General features: G+C 49.9%; 1 protein-coding gene across 2 annotated transcripts; it reads left to right on the top strand.

The window, feature by feature from the left end:
• Positions 1-88: 88 nt before the first annotated feature.
• Positions 89-22,606, top strand: PURG (purine rich element binding protein G). 2 transcript variants are annotated; one of them, XM_064653884.1, is made up of 3 exons: positions 89-153; positions 1,441-2,281; positions 18,577-22,606. In XM_064653884.1, exons 2-3 carry the CDS (start codon positions 1,454-1,456, stop codon positions 18,586-18,588), a joined length of 840 nt encoding a protein of 279 aa, XP_064509954.1. In that variant the 5' UTR covers positions 89-153; positions 1,441-1,453; the 3' UTR covers positions 18,589-22,606. The 2 variants fall into 2 exon arrangements, with proteins under 2 accessions (XP_064509954.1, XP_064509953.1); XM_064653883.1 differs by having other exon boundaries at positions 1,441-22,606.
• Positions 22,607-22,991: the final 385 nt, after the last annotated feature.

Genomic DNA, 22,991 nt, shown 5'->3' with positions numbered 1-22,991 from the left:
CGGGCCGGGGAGGGCCGGGGCGGGGCGGAGCGGGCGGCGGGGGAGCGCCAACCCGTGGCTCTGCGCGGCGGGGGGGGCGGCGGGGCCGCCGGCTGCGGGCGGTGGCGGCGGCGGCGGCGGCTGAAGGGCAGCGGCGGCGATGGGCGCTGCGGGGTGAGTGACCGGGCGGCGGGGGGAGCGGGGATCGGGGGAGCCCGACGGCCCGCGGGGGCGGCGATGGGGCGGGAGATGCTGTGGTGGGGGGCGCTGGGGGGGCGATACTGGGGCACTGGGGGGCAGTACTGGGGCACTGGGGGCAGTACCGGGAGCACAGGGAGTCAGTACCGGGAGCACTGGGGGGCGATACTGGGGCACTCGGGGCAGTACCGGGAGCACTGGGAGGCGATACTGGGGCACTGGGGGCAGTACCGGGAGCACTGGGAGGCGATACTGGGGCACTGGGGGCAGTACTGGGAGCACTGGGAGGCGATACTGGGGCACTGGGGGCAGTACTGGGGCACTGGGGGGCGATACTGGGCCACTGGGGGCAGTACTGGGGCACTGGGGGCAGTACCGGGAGCACAGGGAGTCAGTACCGGGAGCACTGGGGGGCGATACTGGGGCACTGGGGGCAGTACTGGGAGCTCTTCGGGGCAGTTTTTGGGCAGTGGGGGGCAAGAGTTGAAGCTCTGGGGCAGGAGGTGTAGTGATGGGGTGCACCGGGGGAGCAATACTGGGGGCGCTGGGGGGCCGTGAGGGGGCCAGGGGGCAGTACTGGGAGCACTGGGGTGCAGTGCTGGGAGCACTGGGGGACAGGAGGGCAGTCCTGGGGGTCCAGGGAGGCAGTGGGACAGTACTGGGGGAGACGGAGGTGAAGCCTTTGGGGCAGTGGGGCAGGAGATGCAGCACTGGGGGGCACCGGGAGGGCTCTGGGGTACCGGGGGGGGCAGGAGGGCAGTGCTGGGGGGGGGATCCCAGTGCCCTGGGGAGGAAAAGTAGAGGGGGGCGATGGAGGGGAAACGCAGAGACGTGGGGATGGATCCTGCAGTGGGGAGCAGGAGGCAGAGGGGGGTGAGTGCCCCCCAAAACAGGAGCACCATAACCCACCCCCGTGGGGTAGCTGGAGGGTCTCTAGTGCCACAGGGGCAGGACAGGGGAGCCGGGGGGGCTGCAGGGCAGGGAGGGCTGCCAGGGGCCGGAGTGCCACTGGAATTAGGGCTTCCTGCTCCGGGGGAGGATGTTGGAGCCGGAGCACAGGAGGGGAAGAGTGTCTGGGATCGTTTGGCTGCGATGCTGCGTGCTGTGGGATCGTTTGGCTGCGATGCTGCGTGCTGTGGCAGCCGAGAGGGATGCAGGAGCCTTTGTAGGGAGAGCGGCGCTGAACGGAGCTGCTGCCGAGGAGCCAAGCAGGCCCCTGGTGCTGATGTTGTCGTTTGTGTCTCTGTTGTGTATTATTTCCAGCTGATTGGTAAAGATGGAAAGAGGGAGAGGAGGAGGAGGAGGAAGGAACCTGGGAGGCTCTGGCCTGCACAGGAGCGTTTATTCCCAGTCCCAACAGCAGTACCACTACCCTGCCTCCTCCCAGGGGAGCTGCATGGAGATCCAGGAGCTGGCCTCCAAGAGGGTGGACATCCAGAAGAAGCGGTTTTACCTGGATGTGAAACAGAGCTCCCGCGGCCGCTTCCTGAAGATCGCCGAGGTCTGGATAGGAAGAGGCCGGCAGGACAACATCAGGAAAAGCAAGCTGACCCTCTCCCTGTCCGTGGCTGCCGAGCTGAAGGACTGCCTGGGGGACTTCATCGAGCACTACGCCCACCTGGGCCTGAAGGGCGGCCACCGGGTGCACGAGCACAGCAATGACAAGGAGCAGCATCCCCGGAGGCGGCAGCAGCACCCGCCGCCCTCGCCCCCGGTGTCCGTGGGCTCCGAAGAGCCCCCTCACAGCGTCCTCAAAACGGAGTACATCGAGAGGGACAACAGGAAGTACTACCTGGACCTGAAGGAGAACCAGCGCGGGCGCTTCTTGCGGATTAGGCAAACCATGAGCAGGGGACCCGGCATGATGGGCTACTTTGGCCACAGCTTGGGACAGGAGCAGACGATCGTCCTCCCTGCGCAGGGGATGATCGAGTTCAGGGATGCTTTGGTCCAGCTGATCGAAGAGTACGGCGAGGGGGACATAGAGGACCGGCGGGGGGGAGGCGACGAGCCCCCGGAGCTCCCCGAGGGCACCTCCTTCCGAGTGGACAACAAGCGCTTCTACTTCGACGTGGGATCCAACAGGTACGGCATTTTCCTGAAGGTAAGTGAGGTGAGGCCGCCCTACCGTAACACCATCACAGTCCCCTACAAAGCGTGGACACGGTTCGGGGAAAACTTTATCAAGTACGAAGAAGAGATGAGGAGAATTTACAACAGCCATAAAGAAAAAAGAATGGATGCCAGAGGGGACAGTGGTGAAGAGCAAGAGGGTCTGGAATAGAGTGCATTGGACAAATAACGAAACAAAACAAGCAGAAATTGGTGAGAGGGACTGACCTATAGTAATTCCAAGTTGCCCCAAGTTTTTTGTAAAGTCCTTTTCTGGGAGTTCTTGCTAACTCCGGTACGTAATGTTATAGGAGTCTGGTTATCACGTTAAATTACACCCAAAACATCTCCGTATGTCTTAGGAAAGGACCAACCTCCCGAGTCCGTATGAGTCAGCTGCTTCGAGTGTTGAAGACTATGGAAGTTCGCGTATCAGCACAAACAAAATCCGGCACTCTGACCTTTAAATAGTCTAGATAAGGCTTGTGTTGCACTTAAACATGATACAAAAGTACCCCCACCCCAAACCTTAAGATGAAACGTATCACTTTCTGCTTATCACGGGTTTTCCTGGACTGGCTTCTGCCCGTACTCGGTCCAAAGGCTGAGCAGTGCCACTGTAGGGCATTCACGGCCAAAATCAAATCCACATGAATTGCTGGTCTGTGTGAGGAGGGAGAGAGGTTTTAAAATTGGCATCTGCTGGTTATTGGGTGGGAAACAACAGTCTGTGTGGGTAAAACCTCGATAACCAGTCAGACCTTGGTCACGTGCTGGTGAAGGGCAGAAGATTTGTTACTCATTCCGTAGTTTTGTGCTGACTGGATAACCTGAGTCTCCCGGGATAGCAGAGCTCTGCTCGAGCGCTAAGCCTTCTGAATTAGTGGCAATGAATAATAACCCACTCCTCATCTCCGTGTTCCGCCCGTGTGAGGCCGGCGATTTGTTTTTATTATTATTATTATTATTATTTTTAATGCATTTTGCCCAAAATTTCAGAAGGTATTTTTGTACGAGGTGTGTTACGGGTTCCAGCAGGCGGCTGTGAAGCGGGCGTGGGGAGGTGGATGGAACGCTTCTCTCCCAAGCGTGAGATTAGTGCGGTCACGATGTTACCTGTGCCAGGAAAACACCCTGGGCGTGAGAAAGACCTCTGGGGGGTTTGGTGCACCGTTGCATTCATAGGCAAAGGCATCTCTGTCAATGCTCGCCCGCGGCGCGTTTCGGAAGCCGTGGTGGGCACCATGTCGGGTTTTCTGTCCTGTTGATTTTCCAGGTGTTGTCGTTAGGAGGTGGTATCCATGCCCTGCCATCACCCCCCTTTCCCACTCGCTCGGAGCTGGAGCTGCCATTGAGCAGTTCCAGTCCAGTGTGGGTGTCGCCCCGCTGGAGCCTTTGTGACGTCAAGTTTTGCATCTCGCGATATCAACTCTCTGCCTGGAGGGAAAATGGGTGCAATTACCCGGCTGGGAGGTTGATGAAAGATTTTGTTGTTTCTTAAAACGTGAATAATTTATAATGTAAGGGGCTTGTCCACCGTTTGGGTGACCAGCTCCTTCCCCTGGAACCAGTGGGAGTTTGATTGAGCTCCAGGTACTTCCAGTAGCGTGCTGCTCACCTTTAAGCTTGTTTGAAATAGGCATTTCCATGTCTAATGAGAAATTTGTAATCATTCGGATCGTTTAATTACAGAGTGGCCGAGTGTGCACGTGGGACCAGCTATTTTTTCCATGCAGCCATTACATGTTTTATTTTTTAATCTTTTGAGAAACATATTTGTTTCCAACCAGACCATTCACCGCTCCGAGTCTGGACCCACCTGCATGACCACACTCAATCCAAATGCTGTTGCCTGTTAACGTCATAATGAGAAAGGTTGGGGAGGCAGGGTTGGGAACCAAGAGGATAATCTGGACTTTGGTTTGGGTACTAAAACTGGTTGATCTGTTTTAACTTAGGAAAAAAAAAAATTTAAAAAAAAATAAAAAAAAAAATAAAAGCTTGCACCAAAGTCACCAAAGAACCTTTAGGAAAATGTTACGGTTGTGACAAGTAAGAAAGTTAATTTCACTGTTTTAGGTGATTCCCCCTTTAAAACCACATATAGCAGTTACAGCAACCGAGCCTTTGGCTTAGTGTCAAAAACTCCCATCCCTTTCTCCACAGATTGCTCTTTCAGGTCCTTTTTCAAACCTGGAGGACGTGTTTTTGCTCCATCACTTGAATCGCCCGCGGACCGTGATGAATCAGCAGGTTCATCATCGCTCCCATGGCTTTGGTCCTAATGGTTTTAACAGGTCAATTAAAAAAAACCAAACAAAACAAAAAACACAAACCCCAACATTAAAATAACTCTACATCCTGTCATTGGTGTGAAACCAGAATTTAGTGAATGAGTTGTTAGCGTATCGCTGACTGCTGCTGCCCGTCACAGTGCCTGAGGTAAAAAATTCCCTTCTAGTCCAACAAGCCGGAGCTATGAATGTACAAACTTTTTACGCTCTCCTTCCCGTTTCTACGTGGCTCGACATCTCCCCATCCCTGCCTACCTTCTCCTCAAGGGATCGTAAAAGCTCCTGCGTTGGAATTAGCCCGAGTGACCACGTGTGTTGTAAGTGATCATGCCTTCCCTGTGTTCCTGTAGTGTTGGTGAGGAAATTACTCGTCATTGGAAAGGGATGTTTTCTTCACCGTTTTAAAAGGAAAAAAGGATGCAAAATGGCTTTCCTTATAGCTGCCCATTTTTTAAAAAAAAAACCCTTTATCTTTTGTTGATTAATTGGCCTTCCGATGTCATTAGATTGTTATAAATATCGCCCAGGAATCCAGCGTCTGCTGGCTGCCGGGCTGGGCTCGGTTCTGGCACGCAGGTATCCCGTAGGATCCGCTAATGCATTTACTCCCCTGGCATGGGGTGCACCTTAGTATCCAAACCTGGATCGGGATCTTCACGTTCACTGCCGATCACCCCTGGGCAGACCAGTGGCTATGGGTTTCCACCGCGATGGAAGGAACTGGTGTTTGCAGATGTTGGGTTGGAGAGTAACGGGTTTCCACGTGATGGGAAGCACCGGTGTTTGCAAATGTTGGGCGGAGGGAAATATGGTTGTGCTGCAAGTGCAGCGATGCGAGTCTTGAACGGTGAGATTCGGAAACGGGTTCCTTTGTGTTTTTGGCAGCGCGTCTCCGGCTTCCGAGCGCGGTGGCAGTGTGGGCTGCTGGTGTGCAGGAGGGCCCAGCGAGGTGCTCGGGAGCACCAGATCCCTGATGCGTTTTAAATGTTCATTCCCAGCCCCCCGAAACTGCCATGTCCCTTAAACTTGAGAAAACACAAGCTTATTTGCACTAGAAAGAACGGCCAAAAACAATCCTTAGGAGGACAGGGTGAAGAGCACCGGTCTGAACCTCTTTTTCTCATGAGAGAATTTCCTACTCAAGCCCTCACCTCTGTTTCAAAATTGTATGGTCCCGGCAGAAAGTCTGTCAGTTGAATGATTAAATCCTAATGCACTTTATATTGTGTAAATAATATTAGGAGCACATTTCTGCTCCCGCTCTGGTAAGGGGATGCTTTGATAACGTAGTCTAATGCTGAGAGAAGCTGTCTCCTGCATGCATGTGTCTGTTAAGAGACCTGTTGCACCTGCTCGGTCCAGCTCCGCTCGTATGTTAGAGGAGGACAGGCGCTGTATTGAGGATCCTCTCAAGCCACCCCGGGTGGGATGATTTGGTTTTTTAAGTTGCAAATGTGCAGAGCTGCTGAGCGTCCTCAGCTCTGCCCGTCGTGGTGGCTCCTCGCCCCTTCTGCAGATCGGGCCCCCTGTGTTGCTGTCGAGGCTTAAAACTGGGCTTTTCACGTCTAGTCTTGACAAAACCAAGTCCAGCATCTCCCTCGTTCTTGGCTTTCCCCGCTGCTGGCGCAGAAGGTGGGGCGGTCCCTAAAAAGCTTATCCCGGGTGGAAAGGGCCGCGGGGACTTTCCCTTGCCTTTCAGCTGGTGGGGGGGGATGTTGTGTTGAGTCCGGCCCCTCGAGCCAGCTTCCTTGGGAAAGTACAGAGCTATGGAAGGGTTGGGAAGCGTTTTGCACTGGTGTGGTGAGGGCGGCCCGCCGGGCGCTCCGAGGGGATGGCAGACCCCGCCCTCGGGGGCTCCTGGCGCGGAGCCTGGACGATGGACTTTACCCAGCGAGAAGCTGCAGCGGTTATTGGTATCTACTCGTCGTCGTTAAGTGTTTCTTATCTGTATCCGATATATACCAATCCATATTCACATATAGGCATTACTATATTTATGTGACTATATTGTAGCCTGTAGTAGCTCGTAGCGAAATAATCTTATTTATCTGAAGTGCGCAGTCTTGAGGAGGGGGCGTCTGCTCCTGCCACTGGTCTGGAGAAACGTGTTGGTTCGCCCAGAGCTGGCTGGGAGCTCTTGGTCACGGCCCTCGTGAGCATCCCTTAGGTTTTCAGCAAGGCTGAAAGGGAAAACGTAGTCTAAAGGAGGCAAAACTCTTCCTTGGAGGCGTCGCTGAGGCGAGGTGAGAGCTGTGCGGAAGAGGCAGCTGCAGGTACTCCTGGCCACGTTGTGTTTCCATGCCATTTTACAAGCCCTGGCTCTGCAGATCTGTACTACCATGTTCATAAAATCCCAAGCAGAAGTATTAAAATCCCATCCTTTATACAAAAAAACCCCGCAAGCAATTACCAAAATCAATGTCAGCACATTTGTTTTTTCAGCTACAGATGTCATAGTCTGGTAATTGCATCATTTTTTTTTCCCCTATGGCCTATTGCAGTGCCCTAAACTCCCAGGGAAGGGAGTTGGTGGTGGTTAGGAAGCCTAGTGCTTGCGTGACTTGCAGTCCTGTTATCCAATCCTAGTAATTTTTATAGCAGAAAAAGGTTTATTGTTGTGTGTTTTTATTGGGCAGATTTTGCACCAGGTCAAAAATTACTTAATAAGTGATTTCAATTCCATGGCATTCCCTCTTTTGCTGTACATACAGTAGATATATACAGTTTATGAAAGAGTTCCTAAAGAGAATTAGACCTTCTGTTTAATTTTCTATGCTGCTTCCTCCAAAATTAAATTGCCCTTTATTTTCAGTTACTTAATGTGTTGTGCTGTTTAAAATTCACCTTTCCCCTCCTACCCCGCCATTCCTTTCAAATAAAGGTTGTGTTCGAAATGAAGAGTTTATTCAAGTGAGAGTGGAATTAAAGGCTACACCATAAGCTATATGGAGGCTGTCACCTCAGAGCCTTTGCCAAAATGTGTTGGTTTGGGGTGATCCAATCTGGCCTAAAAATGGCTGAATTCTGTCTTGACCACAGGAAAAAAGCCCCAGCTAGGGGACAAGGTGCTTCTGGACTCGGGTGATTTGGAAAAAGCTGAAGCCAGATCTCCTGCTGTTCTGTTTCTCCCAAATCTGCAGATGGGCTGACTCCATTTTTTCTTCCTGATATTTTGTCCGCCCGTGTTCAGTTCCCCACCTGCACCTCCATAAAGGCAACGGTGTTCTAAAAGCATCGAGGTGAAATAAAATACCAAGAGCTCCTGATAGATGACATGGATTGAAAATTGGTTTTCCTGAAATGTCAGGGCATAAATTGAGGTTTTATAAGCCGGATGTCGTTTTGGCATTTCTGTGATGGATGTAATTAGATCGTTCCTTCCACATGCCGAGGGAGGCATCACGCGGAACCTGAACCTGCAGCCCCAGGGCTCTCTCACGTACATGATCTTCTAGAAAGGTGTAGGTACCTGCTGGTGTTCTCGTGCTGAGTGTGGTCGTGCTCACACTGGCCTAGCCTCGAGGGGCCTGGCTGCCACCCCAATAAAACCGTCATTAACGACTCGCTAATTCATCTTTTTAATTGCTAGGCTACCTCAAAACGCTTGGAGTGGCACATGGAAAATTGCTAACTCTGTACAGAGTAGCCACCGTAAATTAGAACAGACATATTCCATCTTTTAGGTGTTCCAGACCCATCCTACATACCAGTGTTCAACAGGGTGAGATAATGGCTCCTGCCTCGGCCGTGCAGGCAGTCAGATGGATTTCTGAGGCACAGTGGGGGAAATCCATCCCGAAGGCAGAAGTCTGCGTCTGTTCCTTCGTCGCCGATCGTTTGCCGCGCGGAGATTAATTGGAGGCAAAGATCACCCTCGGTGCTGGGTGCTGGCAGCCGGCTGAAGCCGGGAGGCTCTGTGCCCGGCCCCACTCAGCACTGCACTGACAGGACACCTCTGAGTTCACGTGTGGGCACAAATTAACGTGGAGGCAAGGGAGAGAGGAATATTAGGAATATTATCTACATGTGTATGCATAGTTGTGTTTCCCCTGTTTCCGGTGGGTTCTTCCCTTTGAGGCGTTAAAATGTTATCTGTCGGGGATGTTCAACGTGCAATAGGAGCAGGGAGGTGGATTTCCCAAGCAATAGCAGCATGCTCTACTACTACCCTTAAATCTTTACACTGCAAATCGTGTGCAATAGAGTCTGCATTTCAAAACAGCAGAGAGTATGTGGGATAAAAGACACGGGTTAACCCCAGGCTCTTACAAGTATTCCCATCTGGTCCTTGTTCGGAGCACATGTTGTTGGCACAATGCTGAGGGAGAGGGGGAGTAAGAGCTTCCCACCGAGGCAGAGGAATGAAAAGGCAGGAGGGGGTGGAAGGAAGCGAGGACAAGATCCGTGCTCCAGGGAATCACAGAGCATGACGAGTTTTATCTGTAGTAGGAGGAACAGGCGGCACCGTCAGCGCTGGAGTTCCGTGGAGCTGGGGAAGGAGGCAGAGAGCCTGGATGCTCCACTCGGGGACCAGGGTGGTTCTCTTGGGCTGGTTCTCCTTCCTCTTTGGGAACAGTAACATGCTCTGCAAGTGTCTAATCTTGCCAACAAACCCATCGGGGCTAAGTGTGTCCGATGGGTGGAATGTCTGCTTTTCCAACTTGCTTTTTAAGACTCGAGTGGCTTGGCTCTTACCGAACTGGGAGGCTTGCCCAAGAATACCTGCGGAGGCTCAGGGGAGCACACAAGTGTTGGTGACCTCTCAGGTTTGCTCGTGCCATCCCAATTTATGGAAGCTCTTGTGTGCTTTTCACTGGAGCCTTGCTCCGGGAGCCGGCTGAGTGATGGAGTGTTGTGTTATCGATGGGGCAGCTGCTCTTTTCCATTGCAAAGGAAAGGTGTTGGTGAAGGCTGGAGGGGATCAGAGGGAAAGAAAGCAGCTTTCAAGAAGCAATTTCTGTGTGCCTGTCTTTGCAAAAGGGTTGTGTCGTTTCTAACAAGACTCTGCAGATGATCACCACTTGTATTGCCTTTGTTTTCCTGAGCCCCGCTTGGTGTTAACAGCTGTTGAAAGCTGTGCTTTGAACCAGTGAAGTGCTGGAATAATTGCGAGGACTCTGGAAAAGCTGTCAGTGTCTCAGGCTGGGCCTCCTGATAATGGAGACGGGATCACTTTGGCTTTATCCTGCCTGTGCCTATGTTCCCCACCGCTAAAACGGGGTGAATGATACCTCCCTACCTCAAAGGGGTGTGAGAAAGAGGAGTTTGTTTGGCATCAGAGCTTTTGTGGTGATCTGATGCTGACCAATACTGATGATCACCAAGAGCAGAAAAGGGAGAAATTTGTTGTGAAATTGAGTGTTTGGAAGGTTTGGAACATACCTGACTCCAAACTTAAGTTTGCAAGGGTGCCTCTAATGGTCCATTTCAGGGCCCACACAGCAAAAAGCATTCTTTTTTTTCCCAAGTTGAACAACCTGGCAAAAATCTGCTCTTTCAAATCTCCCACGGTGGATATTCCCAGCCTCCCTCCCCAAGCTGTTTCCCCCTGCTTCTTCTCAGATACTTCTCATGCTGTCCAGCCTGTGTGTCCCTTCCTTCCATTTAATTCTGTTGCTTTTTGCCTTACAGGCCCTGCTCTCCAGAGGAGATATGGAAACAGTTTATTTTCTTCCCTGCTGCAGCTTTTATATATAATTAAAGGCTGTTGTCAGGTCTCTTCTGCACCCTTTCCTAAGGAAATACAAAGCCTTCCACCGAGGGTAATTTTTAGCCCTCATCATGTACTTGTTGCTTTCTGATGAGTCCGTTTAAACACAAATGGAAGGAAAGCATCCAGCAGCAATATAAGCTCCCTGTGCCAACATGTTTGGAAATACAGGTTTTCCCTTGTGTTCCTAACTCTCCAAGGATTGTGTGTTCTTATTATGTGAATACTCATAGGAATATTTGCATGAACTTCTCCTTACTAGCATTTTATTGCAAGGACATCTGAGAGTTTTGTGTAGGTCTAACTAGAGAGAATTTCCTCCAGGTTCTCACTCCGCTCTGTCTCCACTCAACACGTATATCCCAGCGCCTTCCAGAAGGGCATTTAAGCATATGACCAACATCTGTCAAGCAGCTACTCCTTCCCTCCTCTTCCTAGGGAAAAGACTGAATGTGCCAATTCAGCCCTGGTATTTTTAACATAAATTAATTATCCCTGCTGTTCCATGTTAGCAGTGTAAAGGGTGAGCTGGAGCACGCTGTGTGCTGGCAGCAGCACACCCCAGCAGCTTCACAGCATGAGAGCAAACCAGAGGGCTCACAGGGAGCAAAGCCTGGCTTTGGCACGGCTCCCACCTCTTCCCTCGGCAACCAGTGTTGAACAGGAGCTGTTTTGTCTCTTCAAGTTCCCCTTGGACCTGTTGCTGCTTTGCAAATTGTCATTTTTGCTCGGAGCATGGAGGAGTTTCCTGTGCTGCTGCCTGGTTGGGAAGTACCCGATATTAAAAAGAGAATCTCTCCTCCAGGAAGCTGGCAGGGGGAATCTAAGGCCAGAGACCTTATGTGCAGGCAGAGAGGTGATGGAGCAGTGCTCTGGGGTAAATGAAACTCAGTGGCAGCCAAAAGATATATTTCTGTTTGGGTTACCTCCACGATATCTGCTTTTTCTTCCCTTCCAGACGTTTGAACACTCCCAAGATCTCCATAGTGCTGCTTAGAACAGATATTTGCGAGGGAACTGAGCTGCCTCCAAGGACAGTCTCTTTACTGAGACTCCAGTGAGCACAGCAAAGTGTTTGGGAAGTGGAGCATTGTGCTGGTGGCACTTTTAAAAGAGTTTTTCCCAGGTAGATGTCTCAGCAGGGACGAGCAGAGGCCACTGACAGCCAAGAGCAGAGGGCAAGGATTTGATTCTCAGTTCTTGGCAGTAGGATTTATCCTGGGTCCAACAACTCAGTTACTGTGCACACCGCTGTAGTAAGCGATGAAGTTTTTTAATTTAAGCATTTTTAATAATCCCCCCATCCTGGTAAAATTAGGGAAAGAGTTTTTTGGCTCAAATGTTTTACTTAGAAGCTGAGAATAGGCACGGTGTTTCACAAGGTGAACCAAACCTCTGTGCATCTCACCTCAGAGCGTATCCTTTGAAGTGGCATTTTATTTCTTGCTCCATCTGGTTGCAAAAGATCAAGGTCACTAAAGCAGAAACCCCTCTAGGTATTTATATGGCTCAGTGCATAGGGACATTTTCCTCTCACTTTGCTGGCAGGGCCCAGTCCTGGTTGTGCTTTTCTTCTTCCCATTTGGACCACTAAGAGTATTTATCAGTCCTGTTCATGTCTTGTGGGTGACCTGGCTTAAGAGCCCTAAATTTGTTTTTCTCCTTAGAAGTTCAGCACATTTTTTTAAGCCTTGCTTGTGAATCCCTCTGGAAACGTTGTGCAAAACCCAAATGTGCCTCAGTTCCCTCCTTCCCCACGTGTTTTCCAACTGCTGCAGCCGATGTAGGACAAAAAGATGTGGGTCTGGTTATGTTTTTCCCAGGCAGTTGTTTTCGTCTGTGTCTGTTTTGGTATGATTTGGCCTTAACCATTCCAGGGATGCTGTTCTGCAGCTCTCACCTGCTTCTGCAGCCCTTGCAAGGATGGCAGGGCTCTGACTGATGTTAACTCTAGACTGGGGCAGGTTCTTGGGGTGATGCTGCAGCAAAGGGGGGAGTTATTTAACCATCCCCTCCATGATGGTTCCCATGTGGAGTAGGGAACCAGTTACCTGGGGCAGATTTGATCATGTGCTGCTTCCTCTGAGCAGCCAGCACGCACCATGTCGCTTGTAGACACCGTCTGACAGCTTCCCCAGGGATGAGCTTTACTGCATCTGCTGCAAGTGTTGCTCTGAGCTGAGGCTCTTCCTTCTCACCAGGGCTCGATGCCATGCCTGGATCCTTTGTTACATGTAACCTTAATGTTGTTTCTCTGAACGTTGCCAGGATTTCCTCCTCCCCGGGACATTTAAATGGGGTGCAGAGCAATTAGAGTCACTTTTCTGGGAGTGTGTAACAGCAGGATGCTTCCATATCAGTTTGGGAATCGACGCAGGGGTTTGATGTGGGTTACTAAATTCAGGCCTGTGGGATGAGCATACCCACAGCAGGTATGAAGATGTGGAGATAAGAGCTGTGCCTCTGCCAGGCTCCTGTCTGCTCTCTTACGCTCCTGTACTGACTCTGGTTGCTGCAGTGGGAGCCACCATGACCAGGGACCACCAGGGCCTGCCTGTGGCACCTGGGTCAAAGTGGCAGCAGAGACCTGAGCCAGGCAAGGGACCATCACCCACAGGTATTGTGTGTCACAGTATAACTCAAAGGGAAGGCATCCACAGCTTTATCCTGGATTCTGCAGCAGCCCAGCTATTTCATCCTTCCTTTTCTGCCTCATGGGACTTTTAGCTCTTGCCTGGTGCATCCGCTCTGGAGAGCACATGGACATGTCTGCCCTGGGATCGGCGTGTGCCAGCACACAGTCTGCACGTAATCCTGCTGCATCCATAACAGCATTTATTGCTTATGTCAGCACAGCCATCCCTCAGTGCTGCCAGGGGTAACCCTTTGAGGTAACAAGTGATAAGTTCCTTCTAGCTGTCTTATTAAAAAAAGAATTAAAAAAAAAAAGAAGAAGAAGAAGGAGGTGCTGGAACATTTTCACGGATGCTGCCAGCTTTTAACTGTGGGTTACCTTGGTGAAGGCATATTACAGAGACTTTTCTTTTAAGAACAGCTTAAAATTGTCTGTTTGGCAGTGCGTGCTTTGTGCTGGTATGTGTGAAACTGCAAGAAAACCCCCAATCCAGAGCGTGAGGCAGAGGTGCCCATTTGCTCCTCTCTGCAGCACCAAACTGCAGTTTAACCTGTTGCTTTTCTCACCTCTTTCCTGCTCTTAGGAGACACCCTCTACAGTTGGGATAACCTCCCCAAAGCTCCCTTCTCAGGCTCCCCACAGAGGGAAGTTCATCCTCCTCCTCCCACACTGCAGCCCTTGAGCTGCTGCAATAAGCCCTTGAGGTGCTCTCTCAAAACCCATACCGGTCTCTTCCCCTCGGTGAGGCTGAAGATTCTGTGCAAAACAGAACAAGCAAGAGGCCAAGTCATGGGGAGTTTTCACTTGTCTCAGCCTAAACACCAGCCTCCTCCAGGCTTTCAGTCTTCCAAGAGCTTCCCATCTTTCTAGCCAAGTCGTTTGTTTGCTAGGAGAAGAAAAATTGGTAGTTTTGTGCTAGCAGTAGCTGGAGTCCTCTTTCACTAGTGAAGGCATTTTCTCCTTTGAATTTTGTTTGAATGCAGAAACTATTGTGAAATGAGAGCTGTAATACTGGGAAAGGGGAGATCAGAGCATTCCTCTGGATAGGATTTGATGCAATTTGAAGCTGCTTGTGGAAGATTGGCTGGAAGGTAAACTGATTTGGGCTAAAAAAGCTGATGCTGTTAAACCGTATAAGTGACTCTTTAGTGGATGGTCCAAAATAGCTTTTTTATGGCCTCTGACCTCTAGGAAAGATAACTGGATTTTTGATCTTAGATTGAAGGGGCAATTTCTGCTGAAAGAAACTTGTGTTCTTTAGAAACCATCTCAGGATGGCATTTACTGTCAAAAACATTGCATGGAAACAGACAGAAAACAAACTAAAAATCACACATGTGAGTCAAGCCCAGGCGAGCCTTGCGCTGTCCCTGAATCCGGGATAGATCCCGGTTGTCATCCACCTTTCTGCCTTCCTGGCCACCAAAATTTCCCGTAGGCACCTTGCGTGGGTGTGATTAGACAGGAGCTCCTGTTTTTGCAGCATCCTGCTTTGCACCTGGGCTCGATCCACTGGCTGTAGAGGTGCTGTGCCCCCCAAGGAAAAGCGGTCCCCTCCGATGTTCCTGTGCCGTGTCGGAGCCGCGGCGCCCGTACCGGGTGGGAGACGCCGAGGTGGGCGTTGAGTTGGTTTTCAGAGCAGTGCTTGGTCACCAGCTGTTGTCTAGGGCGCTGTGGCTTTTGGTACAGCTGGAAAAAAAAAAAAAAAAAAGCTTTCTCGTTGAATTTCAAGTCAGGGGCCTGTTTTCTGCCAAGCTACCCCCCGCCGTTTCAAATGTATTTTATTCTCCTTTTCTTTGCACTGGTCCCGTTACGCTCCGCTCAACAGCTGCTGCATTTAATCCCAGAAGCTGCAGTTGGTAGGGAGCAAAGTGATCTCCATATAACCTCTCTCTTACTCATAAGTGTGCATTATGAAGCTTAACCGCTGGTAATAAAATGTTTTGCTTTCAACATGCCGTCCCTGTGGTCCAATGTTCCCGTCTTCAGGCTCCGTCATTACAGCGGGGCGATGTATCGGAGCTGTTCTGCTGCTCCCCACCAACCTGCCTGGTGATGCTGGACACGGGCATCTCGGATGCGTGTGGATACCCAGCGAGGAGAGATGGAGAACGCGGAGCAGAGCCCTTTCGGTGGGTAGCAAGCTGGCAGTGTTGGCATTCCCAGGTGGAAGCAGCTCTTTGAGGAAGACTGTATCTTGGCAGTCAAGGAAAAAGGCGCTCGGGGTCTTGCTTGGCTGTGGCCCAAAGTGCAGGTTCCCATCTCTGTGAGATAGTCTGGCAGTGCAATCTGCTGTTAGAGCCTCTTCAGAGACTACGGCAGGACGTGGGGGAGCAGGAACAGATTGCAATCCTGCTACTTGGTTGGGGTTTTTTCACCCCTTTCACAACAACTCTGCAGGTTCATGTTTGGGTTTTTTTGTTGGTTTTTTTTTGTTTTGTTTTTTTTTTATTTCCTGCATGCAAAAAAAGGGCATTTTCACGTCATCCTGCACGATGGTGGGGGAAAAAAGATGCTCCTCGCCCACATCCAATAACCATACAAAATGCAGAAATTCTGCTTGAGGAATTTCATTTTTGTTTGCACACCACTGATGCTTTCATTAACAGCATCTTTTCACATGTAAGTACTCGAGATGTCGTACGAGCTTCCTACTCTAAACCGAAAGCAGGGTTTTCCCAAGCAGGGATGTCCAAGCATCATTTCCGTGGTATGGTGGGTTGCATCAGCCCCACAGCTGGTTTCTGTTGGACAGGACGTGGTTTTTCCATATTTGAGGTTTATAGCGTTTGGATTCAAAGCGGAATTTCCCAGGCAGAGCCCCCCCCCCCCCCGGAAGGTATCAGAATATATGGCTTTGTCAGGCAGCGATAACAGCCTTTTTCTGGAGATTGCCATTTTGTAAATAAGCTTCTTCTCGAGCAGCATGGCTCCAGCTACAAAAGATGGATGATTATTTCTTCCTGGAATCGGCCTTCCGCTGCAGGATCTGGTTTTTATTGTGATAATTAGCATAGAATTAAAAATGGCCCTGCATCTCCAGTTCGCCCTGTAGTTCCTCTGGTACGGAGTGATCCGGGATGGCGTTTTCTTCGGGAATAGGCTGTGCCTGGGAATCACTTCATTCGCTGATGAAAATCAGCGCAGGGGTATCTGCAGGCTTCGACGCAGCAAAAGCCTCCGCCTCCAGAAATAAATCACTGCTCCTAATAAACTTTCAGATGAGTTGTTTGTTGGAGGGTGGAAAAGTTGCCAAGGATATTTAGATGAAAATCCGAAGCGGGATTTTACAAATGCCTTTAAATTCCAGAGCTGGGGTTGGAGGCGAGGTCACGGGCAAGCAGGCAGCTTTTTCTCCTGAAAAACTGTAATAGCTTTTCTTCTTAAAAATTTAAAAGGGTTGTCACTCCAGGCAGAGGCAGAATTGTAAGGAGTGTCAGACATGGCCACTGGTGTGTCCGTAGGAGAAACCGAAGCAGCAAAAGCGTGCAAACTTCCTTGTGAGAGCAGCGCAGGAAATTACTGTGCAATTGGACGCGGTGTCCTAGCGTTAGATTTATTAGCCACTTACAAATCATCTGCCAAAAACCCTTTCAGTCGGAAGACAGGAAAGAACATGTTATAAAAAGACCTGGAAAAGGAGTGATTTTGGCACGGGAGTTTCCAGGCTGGTAATTGTCCGTGTGTACGGGGTTTGGGTTTGGTCTCAGCGTTGAGGTCAGTGGTACTTAAACCAAATGCTATCCCAGTGCCTGCACATGGCAAATGGTGAAATGTCTGGCGGGATCACGGGCACATCCACGCTCTTGTGTACGTTCCCCAGACCTTGCTGCTTTGGCAACAAGACTGGATACATCATTCCAGCAGTTTCTTATCTGGATGGTGGGCTGAGATGGTCGTGTTTCCCCACTGCACACCTCGCTGCCCTCCTCACTGCGGGGCACTGCCAATCTCACACTGCACTTCTCCAGCTCCCATGCCTTTTCCAGGCTGCTTTCTTTCCACTTGTATGCCTGCAAAGTTGCAGTTACTTCCATATCCCCTGTATGCAAGACCCTGCTTTTTGCTTGTTTAAATCCAGGTCTTTCTGGCCATAGTGGAAATAAGTGACCTGGCTTTGTAGCTCTCTTTTAATGTTCCCTGCTTCTGGAAAACCATCTCCCTAGTGCTTGGTCTCTGATGAGGAGCACATCTGCAGCTGTACCTGCAGCATCCCCAGCATATCCTGCCAGCTCCAGCAAGTCGATATATTTGACTTAAAAAGAGCTTTCTCCATAAAAATGATCCATACCTGCCTCAGATGCACCAGATGTTGCACAGCCAGATGTTGCCTTGTACAACCCCTTGGAGATTTGGCAGCAGCACGTGTGGGGCCTGGGGAGCCACTTTGCTATGCTGTGACCTTTTCTTTGGGGTGCCTGCTGGAATGTAGTGAGAAATGAAGATCTGGTTTCCCCCTTTCCATGTGGCACTTTTGGGAGAAAACACCCTGTTTTTGTAAGCGCTGAGCTCCCAAGGTAAGGGGATGGGAGGGCACTGCTGGAGCATGTCCCAGCTTGCAAGGAGCTGCTTCCAGCCCAGGAATGGGACCAGCACATCCTTAGCAGGGAGATTTCCTGCCCCCTGTTTCCAGCAAGCAGAGCTGATGCTTTTCCAGCATGAGTGTAAAGGTAGGATTGGATTTGTGGCTCACAAAGAGGCAGATGCCAGCAGCTAGAACAGGCAAGGGAAGTGTGTGTTTAAAGAGAGAAAGGAGGAGTGTCTGTCGTCCATTGGGACGAATCCTCCTTTTCCAGCCTCTTTCCAGGAGCGTGCTGATCCAAAGTCCTTCTCTGGAGCGTTTTCCTTCATGAAAATGAAGCTGGGCCGTTGGTAACGTCAGTGTTTCCCAGACCGCCTTCGTCGTCTTGTCCTTGCATTCATTGTCCTTCGACTGGTTAGGGTGGTTATGAGAAAAAAAGCCAGCTTAAAGCATAGTCAGAAAGCTACAATTAACGAAGCAAGCCACAGATAAATAGGTAAAATAGGCTAACCTGTAAGATAGGTGTAAAAGGAGGCAGTCTGCCGCGCGGCTCCTCTGTAAAACGTGCATGATAAGCGTCGGCGAAGCTTGTTGCAGACACTGGGCAGGGCTGCTTTCGCTAGACTTTTGAGTATCCTAGTTGCAAAGACTCTTAAGTGTTCCAAAAGGCTCGTGGTTTTTGGAGTGGGGTCTGTTTTTTTTCTGTTTTTCCGTGCGCTGTGGCCACTTGCTTTCCGAATGGGTTTGTGGTGGTGGTGGAGTTAATGGAGCTGTTCTTTATAGTAACCTAAAAGGTGTCAGTCGTTTGCTCGTGTGTGTTCACAAAGCTGAGCCGTGGCGTTACGCGTCCCTCCGCGATGGTGTGATTTGAAGCACTTTTGGTGTGGCATGTGCAGTTGCAGTGCTGTCTGTTTTTAATTTCCCCTCCCCCTCCCTCCCCGGGAGTCCCCCCCCTCTCCGTGTTCTCCCCGTGTTTCGGACACTGAACCAAACCGACGTCAGAACTAGCACTTTAAGTACTAGTAGTCACTTTGCTTCGGACTATATTGAGCACTGCACTTTTTGTACGTACTGTTAGCACTGAGTTCTGAACTCCTTTCTTTTCCCCGCCTCTTTTCCCTCTTAGGCGCAGTGTTAATTACGTAGGGGCCATCAGAAGATAATTTTGAGGTGTGTTGGACCGTTGTCCGGTGCCTGACTTCCGTTACGTATCCGTTAGCGACTTTACAGTAGGGAATTTAACCCATCCAAGCTTATTTTACACAGCAGAACAGACATCTGTGTCACTGACGTCCAGGCAGACGTGGTTGCTCTAAACTTCGAGGTCCTCCGAGGAGACCCGAGCGCATGGCTTTTAAAAACACCAAAGATACGGGAGAAGTCTCAGAAGGGATCGGGATGGGATTGGAATTGAGCGGAGCGAGAGGCGTAGGGCGGACGAGACCCCGGTGAGCCCTGTGGGACAGCCCAGTTCAAACCAGTTCTGAGACTCTGGTAACAATATAAAGACTGCGCTCAAGCCATTGCAATAAAAGCCATCATTGTGCCTGCACTGAAAGTGCCGTTGGAATTGGTCGTTGTCTTCAACTGCAAAAAGGTATTTTTAAGTAAAAAAGACTTGAGAGGTGATTTAGAAGATGGAGCATAATAACCCTGGGGTTTGCTGTTGTTAGGAGTTAATCGGCTCTCGTGTTCAGAGGCAGTTCGGATGTGCATCGCTATTCCTGTTAAATTCCTGTGGTATTTCCATAAGGAAGGCTGGGGATCAGAGCTCCCTTGCCAGCAAATCAGTAGGGTGGAGTTTGTAGCAAACGTAGTCAGAAATCTCTAGGATTTGAAATGGGATGGTGATCCCTGGGATGCTGAATAATCCGAATTTTGATGCCCCAAACTATCCACTCTCAACCAGCTGGGGGTGTTTTGCTTCTTTAAAAACCCTCGTGGGTTTTCACAGCAGCAAATAAATCACAATGGGTGTGGGAGTGCTACATCTCCTCCACACCAGGGTATCCACACTTGGGACTTGCTGCTCATCCTCCTCGACGAGCCCCTAGTCAATCCAGATCCTTCTCTGGCAATCCTCCTTGAAGGGAGCTTCTCCCTAGTGAAACTTAATGGATGAACCCCTCCATTACAGCACGATCCGTTTGAATGGAGAGAAGGGAATTAGGTCTTCTCCTTCACTGCTAGCAAGGGGCCATGATGGAAATAACCTTCAGCAACAAAAAGAAATAGGTGTGTTGGGTTTCCTTGTTGCAGCAGATGAAGGATTTTTCCTAAACAACTCCAGTTTTAGTGGCTGGTTTTCTTGGGTTCCTTTTTCAGTACACCTTCAGGGGTTTGGATATTCAGCGGGAACTGATGATGGTTTAAAACCACAAATCTTGAGCAACCCCAAGTATTATGCTCTTGCATCCTCTGTCACTGGACTTAAAAATGGAATCCAGATTTTTGGTTTTTTTTTTTTCTTTCTCACTCCAGCCAAATTATCCCTGCAAATGTAGCTTTAAAGAAATAGCAGCAGGCAATGCTGCCGCTCTATCTGAGCCCCCAAAATTAGAGAGCTGAGGGGACAACCTCTTCCAAAAGTACCTCAGTGACTCAGAGCCCACAACCACTCGCTGTCACAAGGATATAGGCAAACCCTTTGGAAAATTCACCCCTCAGCGAGCCCACTGGTCTCCTTGAGTCCTTGGAAATTAAGCTTGGGAGACAGGGGAATGTGGAACAGGTCTTTTTGTCTTTATTTTCCCTCTCAGGTGTAGTTTTTTGCCCCCTTGGAGTTGGCATCTCGTCCTTTGGGAAGGTAGAATTAAGCATAGCACACCTGAGGCCTGAATGCAAATCCTAGCACAGCACCTCTCGCTTTGGAAGGGCCTTTTAGGTGGGAAAAAAAAAAAGCTCTTGTAGGGATTTTTAACTGTTTGGGTTTTCAGATAGCTCGTGGGAAGCGCATTGGGACAGCACACAGGCGATGTTTTACTGACTTTTTCTGTTCCTCCAAGAGAGACTTCTTAATTTGCTTTGGTAGTTTAGAGTTTGTTTCCTTGAAAGTCTTTTTGGACCCATGAAAATGCCCTTGAAATGAGTCAAGTTTATCAAAATATATTGTGCACACACCCATGCACCAGCCCACCTGTACGTGCATGTCTCCCTGGGTGTGTATACAGATAGAGAAACATATTATTTCCCAAAACATTCCTTTTATTTTTTTTTTTTGGTTGTTGTTGGTTTGGTTATTTTATTTGGGTTTGTTTCCCCCCACCCCCCAAGGATATTAACCAAAAGGTGTTTTAAAAGTCATGGCATGAAAACTCCTAAATGTAAATCTGAGTACCTTGTGATGCTAATTAACAGGTTTTTCCTGGAACTTTATGTGATGCTTAATATTTTCCTTAGGAAGTTTTGTTTAATGTTAGATCATTGTTCTGGAGGATGTTGGTCCTACTGGCATTAAACTAATGGAAATAAAATGCATGTGTTACAAGTGTAGAAACGGTGAAGAATTAAGTGTGAACTTACTGTACGATACTGATTCTGTTTTCAAACAATCTGTTTTGCTGTTCAGTAGTTGACATATGGAAATGCCAATGTACTGTAATTTAGCACTTTTCCAATGGACCCTGTTCTCACTACGCCCGAGGGAAGAAGCGGGTTTGGCTCGGGGCTGTCTGAGCTCAGCCCCTGAACCCTTTCTGTGTGTTTCGGCACCAGAACCGGCCGGGTGGGACTTCAGTTGGTTTTCTCATCGGTTCAGTGGCTGGCACAAGGCAGAGGGGCAGTGGTTCTCCACTTCCATGGCCAAACCAGGACCATTCTGCAACTTGGTCTGGTGAAAGGCGTCCCTGCCCGTGGCAGGGGGGTTGGAACTAGGCGATCTTTAAGGTCCCTTCCAGCGCAAACCATCCTGGGGTTCTAGGATTCTCTGATTTGGGTGCAGACCTCGCTGTGGGTGGATGGACTGGTGGCATCACATTCCACCAGTGCATCCCTCCGGGAGCCAGGCTGGGGCCGGGCTGTCCAAGCTGAGGCGGGACGGACACAGTCCCTGAAATTCAAAGGCAGAAGGGATAACCCACCAGGCCACCCCCCCTCCAGCCCAAACCCCTCCTTTCCTAGTGTTAACAGGGTGCAAAGTGTTACTTGTCATGTACTGTACTGAAAGGGTTAATTGATCAGTGACTGTATTGTACTGTATGAAAACTCATGAATTGCCTTGTATTGTTTCTAATGGACTGTTCCATGTCTCCCCACTGCCCATTCCCAACCCGCCCCCACGTTTTCCAAAGGACGCATGTTCTCAGTTAGGTCCTCCAAACTCTCTGGTGCTAAACTCTTCCGTATCCGATGGTGCTTCTGCGGACACTAACTGACCACATGCCGATCCGGAGCTTGAAGTTCACCACGTCTTTCTTGTCTGTTTGTATGAAGTCACACACACACACACACACACACATGAGAAAAAATTAAGGATAAACTTGAATTTGTTTCAAAGCCTCATTGACAATCTAATGTTTTCTATGTCTGCTTTTATTTGGGATGGCTTTTCTAGAAAGCAGCGCGCCAGCACCTTCGCTCCGGGAGGGGGATTTCGTCCCGTTCACTCCTCTGGCATCCGAGGTGAGCTGCTCCCTCGCTGGCTTTGCAGGCTCAGCCACGGGAGGTTGATCCATCAGGAGCCAGCGAGGAAGAGGAGGTGCAGGTGCCTTCAAAGATCCCCAACCCCAGAAAGCAGCTGGGATCCCTGGGCCTGCCCCATCCGTATATAGGTAGGTAGGCACTGAGGGTCTCAGAGGGGATGAACCCATCCCTTGCTTCCTGGCAAAAATTGGCTGTTAAGGAGAATGGTGGCAGAAAATTGGAGTCCCAAAGGCACCTCCACCTCCTCTTGGCATCACTCATCTCTGCTGGCCTCCTGAGCCTGAGGTTTTGCAGGTGACACTCACCTCGGACGGCGTGAACGGGGCCATCCCCTCCCAAACCCCCCCACCCCGACGCGAGCTGCTTTTTGGACAAAAGAAAATCTGACTATATTTTATATCGATTTGAAAACAAAGTCTGATATTTACCCTCGTTCTCAACTGAATTTGCATATTGTTGTTTGCCACGATATTTGTTCTGTCTTCAAATAAATTTGCTTACTTGTGTAGTCTTAACTGTCTGCTCGGATTCTTACGCTCGGATTTATCCCTGCTCCGAGGTGCCTGCGCTGTGGCTCTCCTTTGGATGCCTCCCATGGAGGAGAGAAGGAAATCTGCCTGGGAGGAGGAATCATTTCAGGCTGTAAATGTTTCTCTCTCCGTTATCTCCCATTCATCTCCCTGGGGCTTTTCAATTTGATGCCCTTTTTTCCCCCCCGCTCTTCCATCATCAGATCCTTCTATCCGGGCGAGTGCGTGGCTTCAGCCCTGCTTAATTTAAGAGATTGAATTTTTTTTGTGGGCGAGGCATTTCCGACGGCGGCGTTTTGCATCTGGGAATGAAGGGATTTATGGCTGCGAGCGGCTGAAAGCTCTGGGCATCGGCGTCGGCATCCAGCGC

Source organism: Pseudopipra pipra, chromosome 4 (genome assembly GCF_036250125.1).
Source record: "Pseudopipra pipra isolate bDixPip1 chromosome 4, bDixPip1.hap1, whole genome shotgun sequence".
NCBI classification, from domain to species: Eukaryota; Metazoa; Chordata; class Aves; order Passeriformes; family Pipridae; genus Pseudopipra; species Pseudopipra pipra.
The sequence above is the reverse complement of the archived record's forward strand: the minus strand, read 5'-3'. Positions and strand labels throughout refer to the sequence as shown.